Source organism: Camelus ferus, chromosome 11 (genome assembly GCF_009834535.1).
Source record: "Camelus ferus isolate YT-003-E chromosome 11, BCGSAC_Cfer_1.0, whole genome shotgun sequence".
In the NCBI taxonomy this organism is placed as follows: domain Eukaryota; kingdom Metazoa; phylum Chordata; class Mammalia; order Artiodactyla; family Camelidae; genus Camelus; species Camelus ferus.
This window is the reverse complement of record NC_045706.1, coordinates 66045022-66061991: the sequence shown is the minus strand read 5'-3', so window position 1 is coordinate 66061991 and position 16970 is coordinate 66045022. Positions and strand designations below refer to the sequence as shown.

General features: G+C 47.9%; 1 protein-coding gene across 1 annotated transcript; it reads right to left on the bottom strand.

The window, feature by feature from the left end:
• Positions 1-4549: 4549 nt before the first annotated feature.
• On the bottom strand, positions 4550-10108 carry LOC102521508 (60S ribosomal protein L9-like). The gene is given in 5 exon segments (XM_032492026.1): positions 4550-5182; positions 5184-5460; positions 7404-7564; positions 7831-8024; positions 9664-10108. Coding segments are annotated over 2 exon segments (567 nt in total). The 5' UTR covers positions 5228-5460; positions 7404-7564; positions 7831-8024; positions 9664-10108; the 3' UTR covers positions 4550-4659.
• Positions 10109-16970: the final 6862 nt, after the last annotated feature.

The following is a 16970-nucleotide window of genomic DNA, read 5'->3' as shown; positions in this document are numbered from 1 at the left end:
TGAGATGAGTCTGCAGGCCATCTGGACCCACCAGAAGGACAGGTGTGGGGATCTTAATAGGGCTGTGCTCCCTCTTCCCACTGAATCTGAAGCCACCCTGGGAAGTTCCTCCTGGTAAGAATATAATAATGATGAAATGACTATTCTATTCATTCAGCACATATTTACTGAGCACCTGTTAGGTGCCAAGCATTGTTTTAAATGTTTTATGTGTGCTCATTCAGTCCTCATGACAATTCTATGAGGTAGGTCCTGGTATTACCTCCACTTTACAGGTCAGAAAAGGGAGCTGCCTGCTGAGAGGTTAAATGACTTGCTCAAGGCACTGGTGGTGGAAAATGGTCCAGCCCAGGCTCCTGACTGCTATGCTGGCTCATTCCAGTGACACAGGTTATGGAACTCATTATCCTGTCTCAGAAAGCACTGACTCACCACCTCCCATCTCTCACATCCCAACCCTTGCTTTGCTGAGTGTTTCAGGGGGATCATTCATGGGCAGATGGAAATCTGTGTGTGTGTATGTGTGTGTGTAAGTCCATGTGTGGGTGGTGACATACACCATCTTATGCAGAGCTCTCCCTTGAGCCTGGAAAGGGGTTCCCATTCATAATACAGTTGAAAACAGAACCTGAACCTCTTCACCTTGCCTGGCTCCCCATTACTATTTCCACAAACAGAAATGGGAAAGCCACTAACATACCTATCTGGCAAGGCTAGGAACCCTCTCCCTGGGCCTGAGCTGCCCCTCAGAACCAGAACCTTCTACTTGGCAGGGGCTCCAGTGAGCAAGAACAATTATCAAGTACCTGAATGAACACAAGGAGTTCAAAGATGAATTCATACAAATGTAGATGTTTGGGGGAAAAGAGGCCAGAGTCTGTGAAGCCACAAGTAGGGCTCCCAAGTTCCCATTTTGTGTCTTCTTATCCTCTAGCCTTCCACTCCCTCTTTTCCTCTCCAACCCCCTTGCCTTCCTGAATCAAAACCAACCATACTTTACTTTGATTGATCCATCCTAGCTCCAAAGTAGAAACACGTGATAAGGGTTTAAGCACCAGCCTTTCCTACAGAATTTGCATGTTAATGGCAATTACTGGCCTAATGCTGAAAGGATAAACCTGAGCAGGTGGAACTAGCCTGTCAGTCAGCAGGAGGGAGAGGATTTGGGCAAGGAAGGGGCAGGCCCAGGCTGCGGGGGGAGGACAGGGGGAATAGCACTCCCACCTCCCTCTTTCCCTTCCCCTTCATTGACCTTGAGGTTCTGCATCTGTAATGGGATAATACAACCCAATCTGGCAAGGTGGTGATGACACTTTACTCATGTCATTTATGAGCAAGTTCTTGGTACTAAGTAGTGGTCGGTTAATTGTGACTTTTCATCTTGGCCTGGCTGATAATTGAAATGGGCACAACCTTAGCATGAGGTTGAAACTCCTTTAACTCAGTCTTCTTAGCCTTCCCACATGCTTTAGGATGCCCTGGTCCTGTCATGAGACAGAGAGCTTCATCTTCAAGATCTAAAGTTGTATGGAAAGAGTATCCAGGTGTTGGTTGTGAGGTAAGAGCCTTGTCAAAGCCGGCCACCATGATGGAGGGGAAGTGTCCTGTATGGGGTGCTGTGACACAGGAAGGGCAGGGCTTTGGAGCTAGGCCCCTCTGAATAAGATCCACTGTGCATTGCTTGCTGGCCCCTGAAGACCTTAATTAGCACTTCTGAGACCCAGGATTCTCACTTGTAGAATGGGCTCAGAAAGAAACCCTGCTTCACAGGGGTTCTGTGAGGCTTAAAAGAAATGACAGTTCAAAAGTGTTTTGCATAGAGTTGGTGCTCAATAAATGGTAGCATCCTCTTCTCCTTGTCAAATATAGAAGTGTAAAGAGATGTTTTAAGAATTCTCAATATTTTGGCTTCTGGCCTTGGCAGTTCAAGATGGCAGCCTGTGCCCCAGCTGGACTTGTTATTGTCATTGTGTTTTCCTTCCTTCCCATCAGCAGAAACTGGTGCATGTTTCCACACCCCTGACAGCTGGCAGGGAGGGGAGGGTCACATGAGGACCATCTGCTCCTTGCTCTACTGCAGAAGGGCACTGGCCAGCCATGTTTAATGTTCAAGGCTCTCCAACCTGTCAGATCCCTCAGGTTTAGACCTTAATTCCTGATGCTGTCAGTGGAGGACGGGGCAGGAAAGCTGGATCCCGCACCACTGCCACTTGTGCCCAGCACTTACCAGGTTTCACGAGGGGAACTGGAGAGGAGCCTGGGCCCTGCGCTCATGCCAGAGCTCACATCCCAAGCTCAGAGACTTTAGACAAGATGCCTAACCTCCCTGTGTCTCAGCTCACTCATCTTTAAAACAGAAGTAACAGAGATGAAAGTAAATTCCTCCTATGATGTTTTTTATGAAGACTGTTATGCAGGCAAAGTGCTTCATCTGGTGCCTGGAAATGGTCAATAGTTAATGAATGTTAGCTGTTTTCTTATGTTACTCATATCATCTCCCTTGATCCCCATGAGCCGCCCAGGGGTTAAGAAGGACATACGTGGTGTATTCCTTTTCTAGAAAATAAACCAAGACTGAAAGTTTCATGCTCAGGGAGTCCACAGGAAGGAGTGGCTGAGCCTGGATCCCTGCAAGACTCTGCATGACAACAGTGTCCACACCACTACTTGATTGTGTCCAAACACTGTTCCACAGGCCTGCCTGCACGGGAAAATGCAGATTCTTGGTCTCCTTCTCAGATCTACTGAGTCAGAATCTCCAAGACCAGAGCCTGGAAATCTGCCTTTGTAAAGTGCCTCTTAAGGAATTCCAATGTCCATTTGCTATTGGGGTGGCCATCTTCATCGCTGGGCACAATGCTCACTGTGTCAATGCAGGGCAGGGGGACAGGACAGGCGCTCCTGAAATAACAAACAGCATCACAGCCAGCAGCCCAGGTGGACAGTGCTGCCTGCACATTAAGTAGGAGCTTACTGAGATTTGTGTGGAGATGGTTACCTTAATGCACACCAACTTTTTTACAGGTCACTGATTTCTTTCTAGATTAAATAATTTCATTACACATTTTGGGCTCTGTAGAGATAGTACATTTGTGTTGAATTGAAACATTCTTGTCAAGATATTATGCTTGGCCTGGGCACACCTAATCCACAGAAGGTTACCAAAAACCAATGTGGCCCCCTGCAAAGGGCCCCTGGGACACAGCTGATCCAAAAATGGCCCTGTACCACACCCTCCACAGCCCATTCTCCCTGTGAAGGTAGAGGCACCTGTCCCCAGAGGAAAATTGCATTCACCCCACACTTCCTCTGACTTTGATCTGACCTAGTTGAGAGGACTAGAGCCTTGGGGGACTTCTGGAAATACAGGGGCCCAAATTCAGAGGGTGGCACTGATTTTGAAGAGCTACAATTGCCACCAAGTAACCTCATGTCCCAGAATGCTAAGGGAACACATTGTTTTCCTTCTTCCATCACCCAGAACCAGGAGTTGATTCTTCAAAGACACACCCATAGGAAGGTCATCAGGGGTAATGAGCCTGGCAGGTGAGGAAGGTGCCTATTTATGATGACTTCCCATCGGGAAAACTCCAGGAAAGTCCCCATTTCAAAATCATTTGCAAGCCTGTCATATTTTCCCTCCCAAATGTATTCAATCAGCAATACAAGCACATCCTCTTGGACAAGTGCTGGGCTAGAGACCTGAAATACACTTTAAACCAAGGCATAGACTCTGCTCCAAGGTGGCTAAGTGTTTGTTATAACACAACACAGGAAAAGCTGTTGTTGTCAAAGGACCAAGGTAATTAAAATCATAACCTGTACCCCTCCCAGAGTTCCTATAATCAGTGTCCTTCATTCTGACCCTGATGCCCCTTCAGGATACACAGGATTTTAGCAGAGCTCCACAGGGGAAAGCAGACTCAGTGCTCAAGGGACAGGAGACAGTGTGGACCCACCTTGGCTGTGCTGAGCAGGAGATCTTCCCTTTCAGTGACTCCCACTGAGACCTACTGCCACCTTTAATTGACCCCTAGGGACTCAGGGACAATCCCACAGTCCTGTGAGCAGACCACTTGCACACAATGATCTATATCACATACACAAAAGACAATATATTTTAAAATATCTCTACAACATTATACTGATGGTCAATTAAATAGATATTTACAGATGGTTGGAGGGAATGAGGAAGGGACAGAGGTGGACACAAATGGGGGTTGGACACAGAATTATACATGTCTATCTGTCACAAGGGACAACTTGCACTCAGTGGCTCAACTATATTTGTGAATTGTAGTGTATTTACATTAGATCTGAAATGAGATTAAAGAAGAAAAGCAATCTATATACCTTAAAGAAATCCTCAGTTTATAAAACACGTTCTGATGAAGGCTAAATTGGAAAGGACCACTTTTGAATGGAGCAGAGTGTTTGTCATAAACAGTTATACACCTCCCTCTGGTGGCTATGAGGAATGGCATGTGTGCTGCTGGCTCCATGGGATGTCAGACAAACAGGTAACATTCACACACACACAACATCAACCTTTTTTTTTTTCCCAATCAACACAGCTTTTATTGTATCCTTAAGATATTACAACTGAATCTGAGGAGTCATCTGGCATCTTGCTCTTTCTGTACCCAGACAACTTCGATATTATTCATCAGCCTGCTGAACTGTTCTTTTTTCAGAAACATAGATACTATCCAAAAATTTTCTGATATCCTTGTTTTTAACTGTTGTGGCTTGCTGAATCAAAGCAGCTGAATTTGATACCAGTTCAATGTCATTTCCCTCAAGAACTAACTCATCTTTCTGAGCTTGAGATACTGAACAAGCAACACCTGGCCTCATCCAAGCCCTGCAAATGCATTTTTCACCCAAGAAATTTTGAATTTCAATAAGCGAACCATTCTCCTGAATAATGACGTTGATGGGGAAGTGAGCATACACAGACCTCATCTTGTAATGGAAGCCCAGTGTAACACCCTTCATCGTGTTCTGTACATGACTACAGATAGTGTGAACAGTAGCCAGTTCTTTTCTATTTCCCCACCACTTGTCAACCTGGAGCCTCTTTTTCTTTCCAAGGAGACTGAGTTCTACATTGATGTGATTGAAGTCCCTCCTCAGGGTGCCTCTGGGGCCCTTCACAATTACTGTGAGTCCCTTCAAAATGATTTTCTGGAATGTCGATAGTCTGATTGCTGAGAATTGTCTTCATTCTCACAGTAGATGTGGCAGAGAAAGCATCTCAACGTCAGTCTTGCTGTTAGGAGAAACCAAATTCCATAAAATTGAAGTCTTGAGTGTGCCTTCTACTTGAAGTCCTTGTCTTGATCATGACATGACAGGGCATTTCCCAAGGGCAAGGTGTCAGGGAGTGTTGATGAAGCCCCTGAGCTGTGTTGTGGGTCCACAGCAGACAAGGGAAAGGAGGTCGATGTGTCACAGGACCTGTAGGGAGAGAGTGGGAACGTGCTAGGGTCACTTGTGCACATCCCAGCCCTGTGTATCTGGTGCAGAGAAGTTAGCATATCCAAACAAAGATATGCATGGCCCTTTGCTGTTTATATTAACAATAAAATGTAAAAACAGATTAGAAGTGCATCACACAGCATATTTGTCTCATTTCATCTAAAATGATGTACAACTTGAAAAACTGAAATGAGATATATTACTGGTCACTTTTGCACTTAACATGTGTAATTACCCTATCTATTGAAAACTTTAGAAAACATGAATTTCCAAGCTGCATAATGTTCCTTCTGATCCCTTGTCCTTAAAGGACCTGCTTCCATTGCTCCAGCTACCAGTTTCCCCCCAACCATGTTTTGTTTGTCTCTGAAAGTGGAGCCCATCCTGTCACCCCCAGGCAGCTTCTAAATCTAGGATCATTCCCTGAATGTACCGAGCATGATTCCTGTCCATATTCCTAGTATGGCAGGCACTTCCCAGAATGTCTTCTCTCCTTCTGTGGATTCAGAGCTTCTCCCAGACCAGGAAGCTCCTCAATCAGTTCTCAGTCTGCTCTCTGCTCAGTGTTTGACATACAGTAAATATTCAATCATGATTTGAAAATAATTAATCTAAATAAGTTACGCACTGTTTCTGATGTCATATTAAAATTGGAATTAAATCCCAGAAAAGAATCAGGATTTCTTGAAGCAAAAGGATTGATTTGTCATTTAAAATGTTTGCAAACCAGGAACTCACAGCTTTTACCTGTAATTAACAGTATGAACCCCAGGGGTTGACGGGTTGAAGAAATTCTAAAAGCAAAACTACAGAACGTATAAGTGGGTAACTGGTAGGGGATTGGATGGCTCTAGGAGCCTGACTACAGGTCCTGACAGCTTAGCTGCAAGTTTTCCATGACTGGCTGACACTGGAGCATCTCCTTAGAGGTTTGACCAGGTGGGCCCCTTCTCAGAATCAGAAGTCTGACAGGTGTTATATGTGGTTTTACAAGAATTTGGAAGTATGTGAGTGAGCCCCAGGTCCATCATGAGCTACATAGCATCTCAAGCTTCCAAAACTTCCAAGTGGACAAGGGATGTCTGGGCTTCTGTACTGAAGGCATTTTGTTGAGGTGAATTTGGTTTTGCCTTCACACCTGGGTGTGATCAATTCTGGCCAAGTCCTACAAACCAACACTGAGCCTGTGCTCCTAAGCATGAAGGTGGAGCCTCAGCCCAGGCGGCCCTTCCCCTGGGTCCTCTGATCTCTCTTTGTCTGCTCCCAGTTGAATAAGGGGCTTCAGTCTTTTCCCCTCCAGGAAGAGCTCAGCATCTCCTCCTTGTGAGGACCTATGCTGTGTGCATGGGGGCATCCATCTTCAGGCAGAGAAGAGAGAGGTTGCTAACTAAGGCCTCATTCAGTTACCTCTGGCCATGGGACCCCCTGATTTTACCATGATGGACATCATTGGCCCCCCATCCCTTCTTTGTGGTCTTAGGAGAAAGGCAGAGCTGCATCCCCTGCAGAAGCTGAATACAAGGATGACAGTCCTGGGGGATGGACAAGGGGTGGGGCAGTCCATCACTGCTGGGGGAGCCTGAGGGATGGCAGGGCCTGTAAGTACCTCCCAGGATGCCTGGCCTGAGGCTCAGACTTTCCTGCAGCTTCTCCATCACCTGATATGTTTTGGGAAAACTCTTTCTGCTCATCGGAGCTCAAGTGGGTGTCACTGTTGCAAATCAAATTTCCCCTGGGTGGAACATATCCAGGACCCTGCCTTAATGAGATGCCCTGCCTTATTTTTAATTTTTAAAAGTTTAAAATTTAAACCAAAAAACAATGATTATCATTCTATTCATCTGTTACTCAGCCAGACACAACAGGTCACAAGTAATATATTATCACTAATAAGAATAATCAGGAATTGTAAATTCACAAACACCTCAGGAGTGTAGGCATCCCGGCACTGAAGATGAGGGCAGGAAACAGCCTGACTGATACAGCACATCGTTCTGCTCTGGCTCTGGCGCTGTCGCAGGCAGGAGAGCTGGAGCTGGCTCTCCATCCAGAGGGGTTTCCCCAGCGGGTTTTGCAGCAGGTGCTGTCACTCCAAGAAGGGAAACTCTCATCAATAGGACTGCTTTCCCACGTGTCTCCCAAAGCCAGGGGAGCCCTCACTGCTACTCAATGAACTCTCAGTCCATGATTCCACCCCCAGTAAGGCTTCCCAGACTGCAGTCCAGGGGATGAGGATTCTGAGCCTCCTAATTGCTCCTGGTCAGTTCCAGCCTCAGGAGGCTCTGCTTTGTGTGGTCCAGTGCCTTCCCCTCCTCACTCACCCCATCACCTACCCTGCATCCTCCTCACCATCACTCTTTGCCTCTGGGAGTTCCACTTGCTCCAGCTGTGCCAGGAGGAGGTGGGCCTGCTGCTTCAGGTCAGAGCCAGGCATGCTCAGCTATATGTAAGTGAGCACTGTCTTAAAGCATGGAAATTCTGGAGGCTGGTGGAAATCATCTGGGTACTGGAGCAGCCTGGTTCCCAGGATGTAGGACATGGCCCTGGGGGTAGTCAGAAGGCACCAGAGTCAGAGGCCTGGCCTCTCCTTTGAGGCTGGGCTCCCAGGGGCCCTGAAGGGACCTGGGCCTTTTTGCCTTTGGCTCCTGCCCATCCAGACGCTGCCTCTGCTCCACATCCCATCTTACCTGGCAGTCTGGGCAGAGGCAGCCTTGAACACACAGGAGAGGCTGCTGCTAGCCTTCTGAAGGGACAGCCCTTTGTCATTGCTATGACCACCTCCACACCTCTTCAGGACACCTGTCACACTGCTCGGTCCCTCTCCTTGCCCACACCTACTGGATGTGTTCTCTCTGAGTGTAGGAAAGCTGTCTGCTCTTAGCACTGCCATCTCAGGAACACAGTAGCTGCTCTATGACTGTCTGACCCAGGAGGGAACAGACAGGCTCTGTATGCCACCCAGGCTTCCCACGGGCCCTCTCACAGCTCAGAATTTAGCTCCTGCACCTGCCTGCTGTCTAACCCTCCAGAAATCCTGCCTGAATCTCCTCCTGCCTCTGGCACTCACCTCCAATAGGATGCCACAGCTGTCCCCTGAGTCTCACTGGGTCCCCTGAGCACCAGCTAAATCCCCACCATGGAGGCTCCACCAGATGGTAAGCAGGATGCCCTCCACCCCTTGTGTGCTGGGTCCCAGGAAGGAAGTAGGGGGCAGGGCTGGGATGGAGAGGGGATGGCTGTGGGTACTCTCAGGAGCTTAGTCAGTCCTAAGACCTCCTGGATGCCCCTCACAGCACCACAGCCACATCCACAGCTCTGAGGGTCTCCTTTCCTCTTTCCAGGAGAAGCCCTAAGACTTCTGCTCTCAAGCCAGAATCAGAGGATATGTTGGATCCAGTGTTCTTCTCATCCCTCTCCATCCACAAAGCCCACAGCTCCACACAGTCTTTGAGAAAGGGAGTCCCTCCCACTTCATTTAGAGAGACTCACAGTTTCAGCTGGTGCAGGGGTTTACTGTCCTCATCAGTATGAGGAAGGATGCATCCATATCTAGAGGAGACCAGGAAGGTGTCATATGGCCTGTCCTGAGAGCACTACCTGGATGTGATGTCTAGTGTGACAGTGTGACTCCGAGGAGAATAGAAGCCCTGAAGGGCAGGGCTGTGGTCTGCTCGATGCATTAAATGATGGTTGTTCCTAGAAAAGCCCCTGTCCCTTGGTGCCCTTCCTATATATTTGAGGAATGAATGACTGAGCCCACCCAGCCTCATAGCACACATCTGAGTGGGCCTGGGACCCCACTTGTCCCTCCAAGGGATCGCTACTCTCACTCTCCTAGGACAGGGACAGCTAATGGCATCACAAATCCCCTTTGAAATGGGAAAACCATTCCACCAAAGGCCAAAGTCCCAGTGACACAGGAGGCAGAGGCTTCCTCATGGGCAGGATAATGACAAATTAGCACAACCACAGAATCTCCAGCTGACTTTTCCAGGGTCCAGGGCCCCTGAAAGCACTTTCCATGAAGGGCCCCTTTGTTCCTACCCTCCTAGGGCCTGATCCTCTCTTGACCCCAGTGTGCAAAAGGGTAAACAGAGGCTCAGAGAGGTAAAGTGACAATCCCACATGTCACTGCAGTTAGGTGCCCCAGTCACCAGTGTCCCATGAGAGTAAATTACTCACTGTTGGAACACAAGGCCCAGCACATGCTGGGTCATAGCAAAACCTCTATAGGTGCCCAGCAATGTTTTCAGGTAGGAGGGGTTGTCGCCCAGGATGGCAGTCACCAGGTTTGCCACTAGCTTCTCCAGCCTGTGTCGCTGAAGTCTCCACACCCTGTAGGTCTCATCCCTGGTCCCTGATGGTATATCTTACTTCTGGGGAGGAAAGAGGAGAGTCATGAGTCAGAGGCAGCACCAGGGACCCCCAGGGGGTTGGGGCTGGAGTTCAGACTGAATCCTCAAGCCTCAAGTTCTTGTGCCTGAGGTGGAATACGGGAGCCCTGAGCAGACTCAAGGTTCTCGGCATCAACAGTACAAGGGGCGGTGGACGATGATTAAATGCATTAGTGTCTCAAATCATTGTGTCAGCACCACAGTGACATCACATCCCTGCATCAACTACCTCATCCCTGTAACTGCTGTCACAGCATCCCATTGTAGAGATGAGAACACAGAGGTTGATCTTGGGGTGGGAGGGAACAGAATTGTCAGGGTAATGTGGACACATGGAGACAGAGAATAAACAGGACAATCTATAGAAGATGCAGAAACACCCTTGACTTAACATGAACTGAAATTCTGTCAAAGTGTCTTTCTGAGATTCTGACTTATATTTGGGCACTGACTTTGCATCTGGCCAAGGCAGGGCCTGGGCTGTGAGGGCAGATGGGAGAGATGGGGCATCAGATTCCTTGGCCAGCAGGTCTCAAAGAGGGAGCCCAGGGGAGGAGCAGGGCAGCTCTGTTACCTGGGGCTTCCTGGGTGTGGCATCTCCTCCCTTTCAATCACCTTGATACTATTCTGTGTTCTGTTGGTGTCATGGGGCACCTGCCCCTCTTGCAGGGAGATGGAGCAGGGGACTCCATGGACCAGGTCCTGTCCCATCTCCTGTGTGTAGTCCTGCAAACACAGTGCCCAGCAGCTGGGCAGAAACCTCAGAGCCATGTCTCGCTGTCTTCCTGGTCCTCATATCCATAAGATATCTCCCCTCCAGTCACACACACTCAACTTTCTGTACAAACATCCATCAGGGACAAAAAAGCAGACAACCCTAGGGCATTGGACTCCCATTGGCATGGGTAAGAGGTCCCTCAGGATTCCTCTTCCCCCCTGCCAGCCCTGTCTTTGTGTGTGGTCATGACAGGACTATCAGGTACAACAAGTTCCTGCCAGATGGGACAATTCCCCTCAGGTCCCCCTTCCCCCACATGGAGATGAGGGGAAGTGGGCCTGACCAGGGAGGGCTCCCAGAGGTGGCTGTTCCCAGGTTGGCTTGTTCCAGGCCACCTCATATTACCTTACATGACCTCTTCATACTGGACGATGGGCATCGTGCTTGAGAGTTCCACCAACTCCTACAGCTACTGAACAATCTCTCACTCCAGGGTCTCCTGATGGAGAAGCCCTGGGAGACTAGGAATTGGGAAGGGAGCATGTTTCTCCATCAACTGTCTCCAACCAAGTGTGCTGGCTCTGGCACCATCACTAGAATGTGGGTGCCTGGTAGCCAGTTTCCACTTCTGCCGGGGGCTATGGTCAAGGAAGTGATGTCACTTCCTGGGGTCTGCTTCCTGGAACCCCCTCCTCAGACAACACCTCCACACACAGCCCTCTGGGCTGCTGCCTGCTCATGCCCTTCTCCACATAAATCCACATCTTCGACAGTTACAGCTGTCCCGCCCTCTCCACGGCTCCTGGGGAGGGTCTGCGTGAAGCTGTGAGGAGACGACCTGGCTTCCAGACTCCACTCCTTGTTCTTACCTGTTCGCCATCCTGGATAAGTCCTGGTGTCTGTCCAGGCCTGTCTGTTTCCCCACCTGCATAATGGGAATGATTCTAGCAGTTTCTTCCAGGGATGTCTCAGCATATGCAGAATAAAAATGGAAAAATGAGGGAGTGGTGTCATATGTAGGAGATGCCTCCTATCCCTTTTTTCTTTCTCTTATGCCCTCCTCCATGTCTGTTTCTCTTCCGGTCCCACCCAATCATCCTTATTCAATGTCATTGAGCACGGTGTCTATGTGTGTGTCTTTGTGTGTGTGTGTGTGTCTAAGCCAGTACTCACTCTCTGTGTGGCCAGCAGAAAACTGCTCCCACATGGGAGGGATGGGCAAGAGCATCCTGACATCTGAGGGCTTCTAATTTCCAAAGCAAACCCAATGAGGGGTTTGAGGTCCTGGCTCAGGGGTCAGAGATCATGACTCAAGGCTATGCAGGTAGCCGGGCTGGAACTTGGATCAAAGACAGTGTGTCTCCACTGTCCACACTCTGTACCACAGTGTTGTGGGCAGAGAAACTGTCCACTTCTCTGGTCAGTCTGTGGGCTGAACTTCTCCAGCTGGACATGCAGTGACCCAGAGACAGATGGGCAGATGATGGCTGTCATCACCAGACTTGAGAATCTCATTTGCTGCTTCCTTTATGTTTCTGTCTTTAAATGCTTCTCCCCAAGACTGAGGCTGGCTGTCAGGCTTTATCCAGGCCTAATCCCAGTAGAACCAGAGGTGAGGTCACTAGGAAAAAGAGGCTTTTACTCAGCTGGACTATCTCAGCTTGCTTTTTGCCCCCTAAGAAGCACTTTTTTCCCAGTGACTTCATTACAAAGTAGTCTCAGTTTTGCCATTTGTTTAGATTCCTTGTATTACTTATATCTTGTAGAATTTATCTTTGTCTGTGTGACTTACTTTGCTTAGAATGACAGTCTCTTGGTTTCCCAGACATAGACCCCAATATTCACAGCAGCACTATTTACAACAGTGAAGACACAGAAGCAACTTAAAAGTCCAAGGACAGATGAATGGGTAAGAAAGATGTCATATGTGCACACGATGAAATACTACTCAGCCATAAAAAATGAAATAATATCATTTCCAGTAACATGGATGGACATGACTTTGAACATACTAAGTGAAGTAAGTCAGACAAAGGCAAATATATCACTGGTATGTGGAGTCTAAAAAAATGATCCACATGAACTTATTTATAAAACAGAAACAAACTCACACACATAGAAAACAAACTATGGTTACCAGGATGGGAAGTGTTGGTGAAGAGGGATAAATTAGGAGTGTGGGATTAGCAAGTAGACACGACTATACACAAAACAGATAAACAAGGACCAATTTATAGTACAGGGAATTATATTCAGTAACTATTAATAACCTATAATGACAAGAATATGAAGAAGAATATATATACATGTATATGAATCACTATCTATACAGCAGGATCTAATACAACACTGTAAATCCAATGCACTTCAATAAGCCATGGGGACAGAGAGGGCACAGGGATCCCAGAGGAAATAGAGCTGCCCAGCCCTGATGGGGGTGGGGCTAAAGAATGATGAAGGGAGGGGACCTTCAGGCAGAAGGTCTCCTGAAGAGAATGAATGGGGAGCCATGAACCCTTTCATGCTGGAATCCTCCGATGGGATTGATGGCTCAGCTTGTAAGGACCATGCTGCCAAGTCACAAGGAAAATTGACCAGAAGAGATGAGGAGGGTAGGTGTGTTCCTCCCTGGGAGTCTGGCACAGGAACAGACAAGAGGGAGGGAGTGTGAATGAGGCCAGGCCCAGGCCCTGAGGTCAAGGAGAAGGGGAAGGATCAGAGGGCGCTGGTGGAGGAGAGGTGACAGGATCTGGTGATCATTTAGCCCAGAAGTAGAAGGAGACAATCCCCAGATTTCAGGCAGAGGAAACTGGGAGGATGGTGCTGACATTTCCCACACACAAAACAGAGAAAGAATGGGCTTGAAGGAAGGATGATGACTTTCCTTTTGGACATGATGCTAAAGAGTCTTCAGGCCTCTGACTCTGAGTCCAGCTGCCTCGTGTTACTGGGAACTTTTAGAAATGCAATTTCTCAGGCCCTACCCCAGACCTCCTAGATCAGGAACCCTGTGGGTGGGTGGGGCCAGCAATCTGGGTGTTACCAAACCCTCCAGCCCTCCCAGGAAGGGTGTGCTGGTCAGTGTTTAACAACTCATTCCTGGGGAGAGGGTAGGAGCCCTGATTTTAGTGTCTGCCAATTCAGTGGTGGGAACCATCCCACCACAGTTGACTTCTAGCCACTCATCTGACTTCAGACCGAGTTGAGAAGAGACACAGCAATTGTCACCCTCAGGCAGCATGGTAGCTCCAGGTGGTTGTGCTGTGAACCTGGGGCCCCAGAACCACTGATGGAGCCAATTGCTTGAACGTATCTACTAGGCAGGTAGATGTGTGGGTGTAAAGCTGAAGGGAGGACTTGCGGTGCAGGAAGTGTTCTGGAGATGTCAGCGGAGATACAAGCTCTGACCAGGTAAACACAGGGACAGAAACATGAGTAATGATTCTTGGTTCCTGCCCTTAAGGAGTGTGCAGTCACTTAGAAAGAGAAATAACCAACCATTCCAGAGAGAATGACATTAGTGTCAAGGGGGTGAGCCCCTCAACCTGAGAAGTTTCCTGGAGGAGGTGGCAGGACCTGGGTTTTCAAACACAGGAAGGACATTAGGCAGGTGGAGAAGAGGGAGGCCAGTGTCCCAGGCAGAAGGGAAGGGAGAGGAGAGAAAAGAGCCAATAATGTCCAGGGGCTGCATGTGGGTGAGCACGGCTGATGGGAGGGGTAAGCACTGCTATGACAGAGGGGAGGCCAGGGAAGTCAGGTCCAGGAGGGAACTGGGCTCAGAGAAAAGGAAGTTAAACTTCATTTTGGAACCTATGAGGAATTGGTAAAGTATTGGAAGGAGTGGTGCCTATGATCAAAACTGAAAGGTCATGCTACCTCCTTAATCATCATGCTCTATTTGCTATGAAATTTCTTCTGCTTCTCAAACACATCAAGCTATTTGTCACTACCAGCCTCTTTGTGTGCACTTCTTTCTTCCTAGGACCCTCACACTTGCTCACCTCTGGGTTGACTTCAATAAGTTGCTGCCCAAGTGTCACCTCCGCCGAGGGACCCTCAGGGCCATGACATGAGTTAGAACAGGCCCCTCATTTCTCTCCATCACAGAACCTCCTCCAGCTCCTTGTGAGAGATGGCATGAACCACAAACTATAAGGATCTTAGTGGTTTCTGTGGCTGAGTTTAAAATGTGTGCATTTCAACTCCAATGCCAAATGGAAAAACCAACTGTTATCCCACAATGAAAAAAAAATTTTAATTGTGTTTAATGGCATTGAACTTTGCTCTCAGGGCCCTATTCTAATGTTCTCCCCGCTCAGGATACTTAGGCTAAGTTAGTAGGTTTTCCAGATCCTTTAAACATTCTCTGTCCAGTTCAAAGTTTGACTACAGTTTTAACAAATACCCTCAGTTACTCATGGTGTCTTCATATTCCCCTTCCCTTGTCTTCCTTTTCAATAGGCCCTGGGCACAGGGAAAGCTCACACACCACAACCCTTGGAAGGGGGACTGGAGAGGGGAGAGGCCTGTTGCAATGCTTCTGGATGCCAGCCTTTAACCTCTGACAGCTTCAGTTGCAGTGAGGAGGGGCAGGGCTTCCAAAGTTAAACACAGAATTACCAATTGATCCAGCAATTCCGCCTGTAGAACTAAATTTCCAAAAGAATTCTAACCAGGGTCCATGTTCACAGTAGCATTATTCTCAACAGCCTAAAGGGGCAAGCAACATGTGTCCATCTGCAAATGAATGGGGGAAACAAATGTGGTGAATACACACAATGGAATATTATCCCACCTTGAAAACAAATTCAGTTCTAAAGTTAGGGTTAGCAGGGGGTAATGTGGGCAGAAAGGTATAAGCTGGGTATTGAAATTTGCTTCTCTTGGGGAATAATGGAAATGTTGGCTATCTTGATTGTGGTAGTTGTTTCAATGCTATATACATCTAGCAAAATTCATCAAATTATACACCTGAAAGAAGTGTCATTTACTGTTCAGGAATCTACCACAATAAAGGTCTTAAAAAAAAAAAAAAGAAAGAAAGAAAATCAATGTAATGGCAATGCAAAAAGGAAAAAAATAGGATTTAAGTTCTGATACCTGCTAGAACATGGATGAATCTTGAAGATGTTACACTAAGCAAAGTATGCCAGACACGAAAGGCAAAACAGTGCATGATTCTGTTGCTGGTGGATGTAACTGGTGTTCCAGGTTCTTGTCCTGTCCCAAAAGGAATTCAGAGACAAGACACAGTGGTTAAAAAAGTCAAGTGAGAATTTATTAAAGGACGGATAGCACACTCTCAAGGCGAGAGTGGGCAGGCTCAGGTGAGGGGCTGCCCTGAGTTTCTTTGGCAAGTTGGTTACATAGGGTGTAAAAATGCCAAATATTTATTAGGGAGGGAAGGGCCTGGGGTCATAATCCCTGATTTTTACCCCAACTCCACCTTCCCAAAGGGAGGAGGGATTTTTATCCTAATTTAGTCTGGGTGGGAAATGTCATAGAGTCAATGAATGATGGGTACTTCTAATCTTGCAAAGTTAATTTTATTGAAATGTGGGGAAAATGTGCAAAAGATTTCAGACACTGGAAATTTCTGCCTTTCCTTTCTTTTATTGACCTCTGAAGGTGTGACCACTTATTAGCCTAGAGGTTCCTGCTTTTCTTTCTCTGTCCAGGGACCCCTGGTGCTTATATGTTGTATGGTTTCATGCATTTGGCCTGTGGCCCTCCTTTCTGCCCAAATCTGCCATTTGTTCTGTGTCTTTCTCTGCTCTTATCTAGCTATGAGCCTGCTTTAACATCACTGCAGGACTTCTCACTTACATGAGCATCAGCAGGGAAGGAGCAGATGGCTAGAGCCCTCAGGACCCCCCAGCCAGGCCTGTGAGCACTGGGCTGGAGGAGGTGGCACAGTCCTTGCCCCATGCCCACAGTGGGAGTTGTGATGGGCTTCTAATGCATTTTACACCCAAGTATTCTCCAGAGCAGTGTTTTTTCCCCACAGCCCTGTCCAGGGCATGAGTTAGGGGCCACACACAGTTTGGGATGGGAGGTGAGGGGCTGACCACTGGTAGTGGTGCTCAAGATGGGCCGGTAGCCTCGTGATCCACATTTCATAGTGGGGCCAGGGTAGGTTCTGGGTGCATCTTAATCAACTATTTGCAGCAGCCCCTACCCATTTCTGACATTGCCCTGACACACCGGGGAGCCACATCCAGGCAGGCCCTGTGTAACCAGGGATTCTCCACCCCACTGATATGGGCCTGGTGCCCAGAGCAGGGTTCCTGAATATGGGCAGCCCTAGGTGATCTACCCTTGTCTAGCTGGATGGGGGATCTTGTACCTGAAGATTGTAGCTGGAAAACCTCAATGAG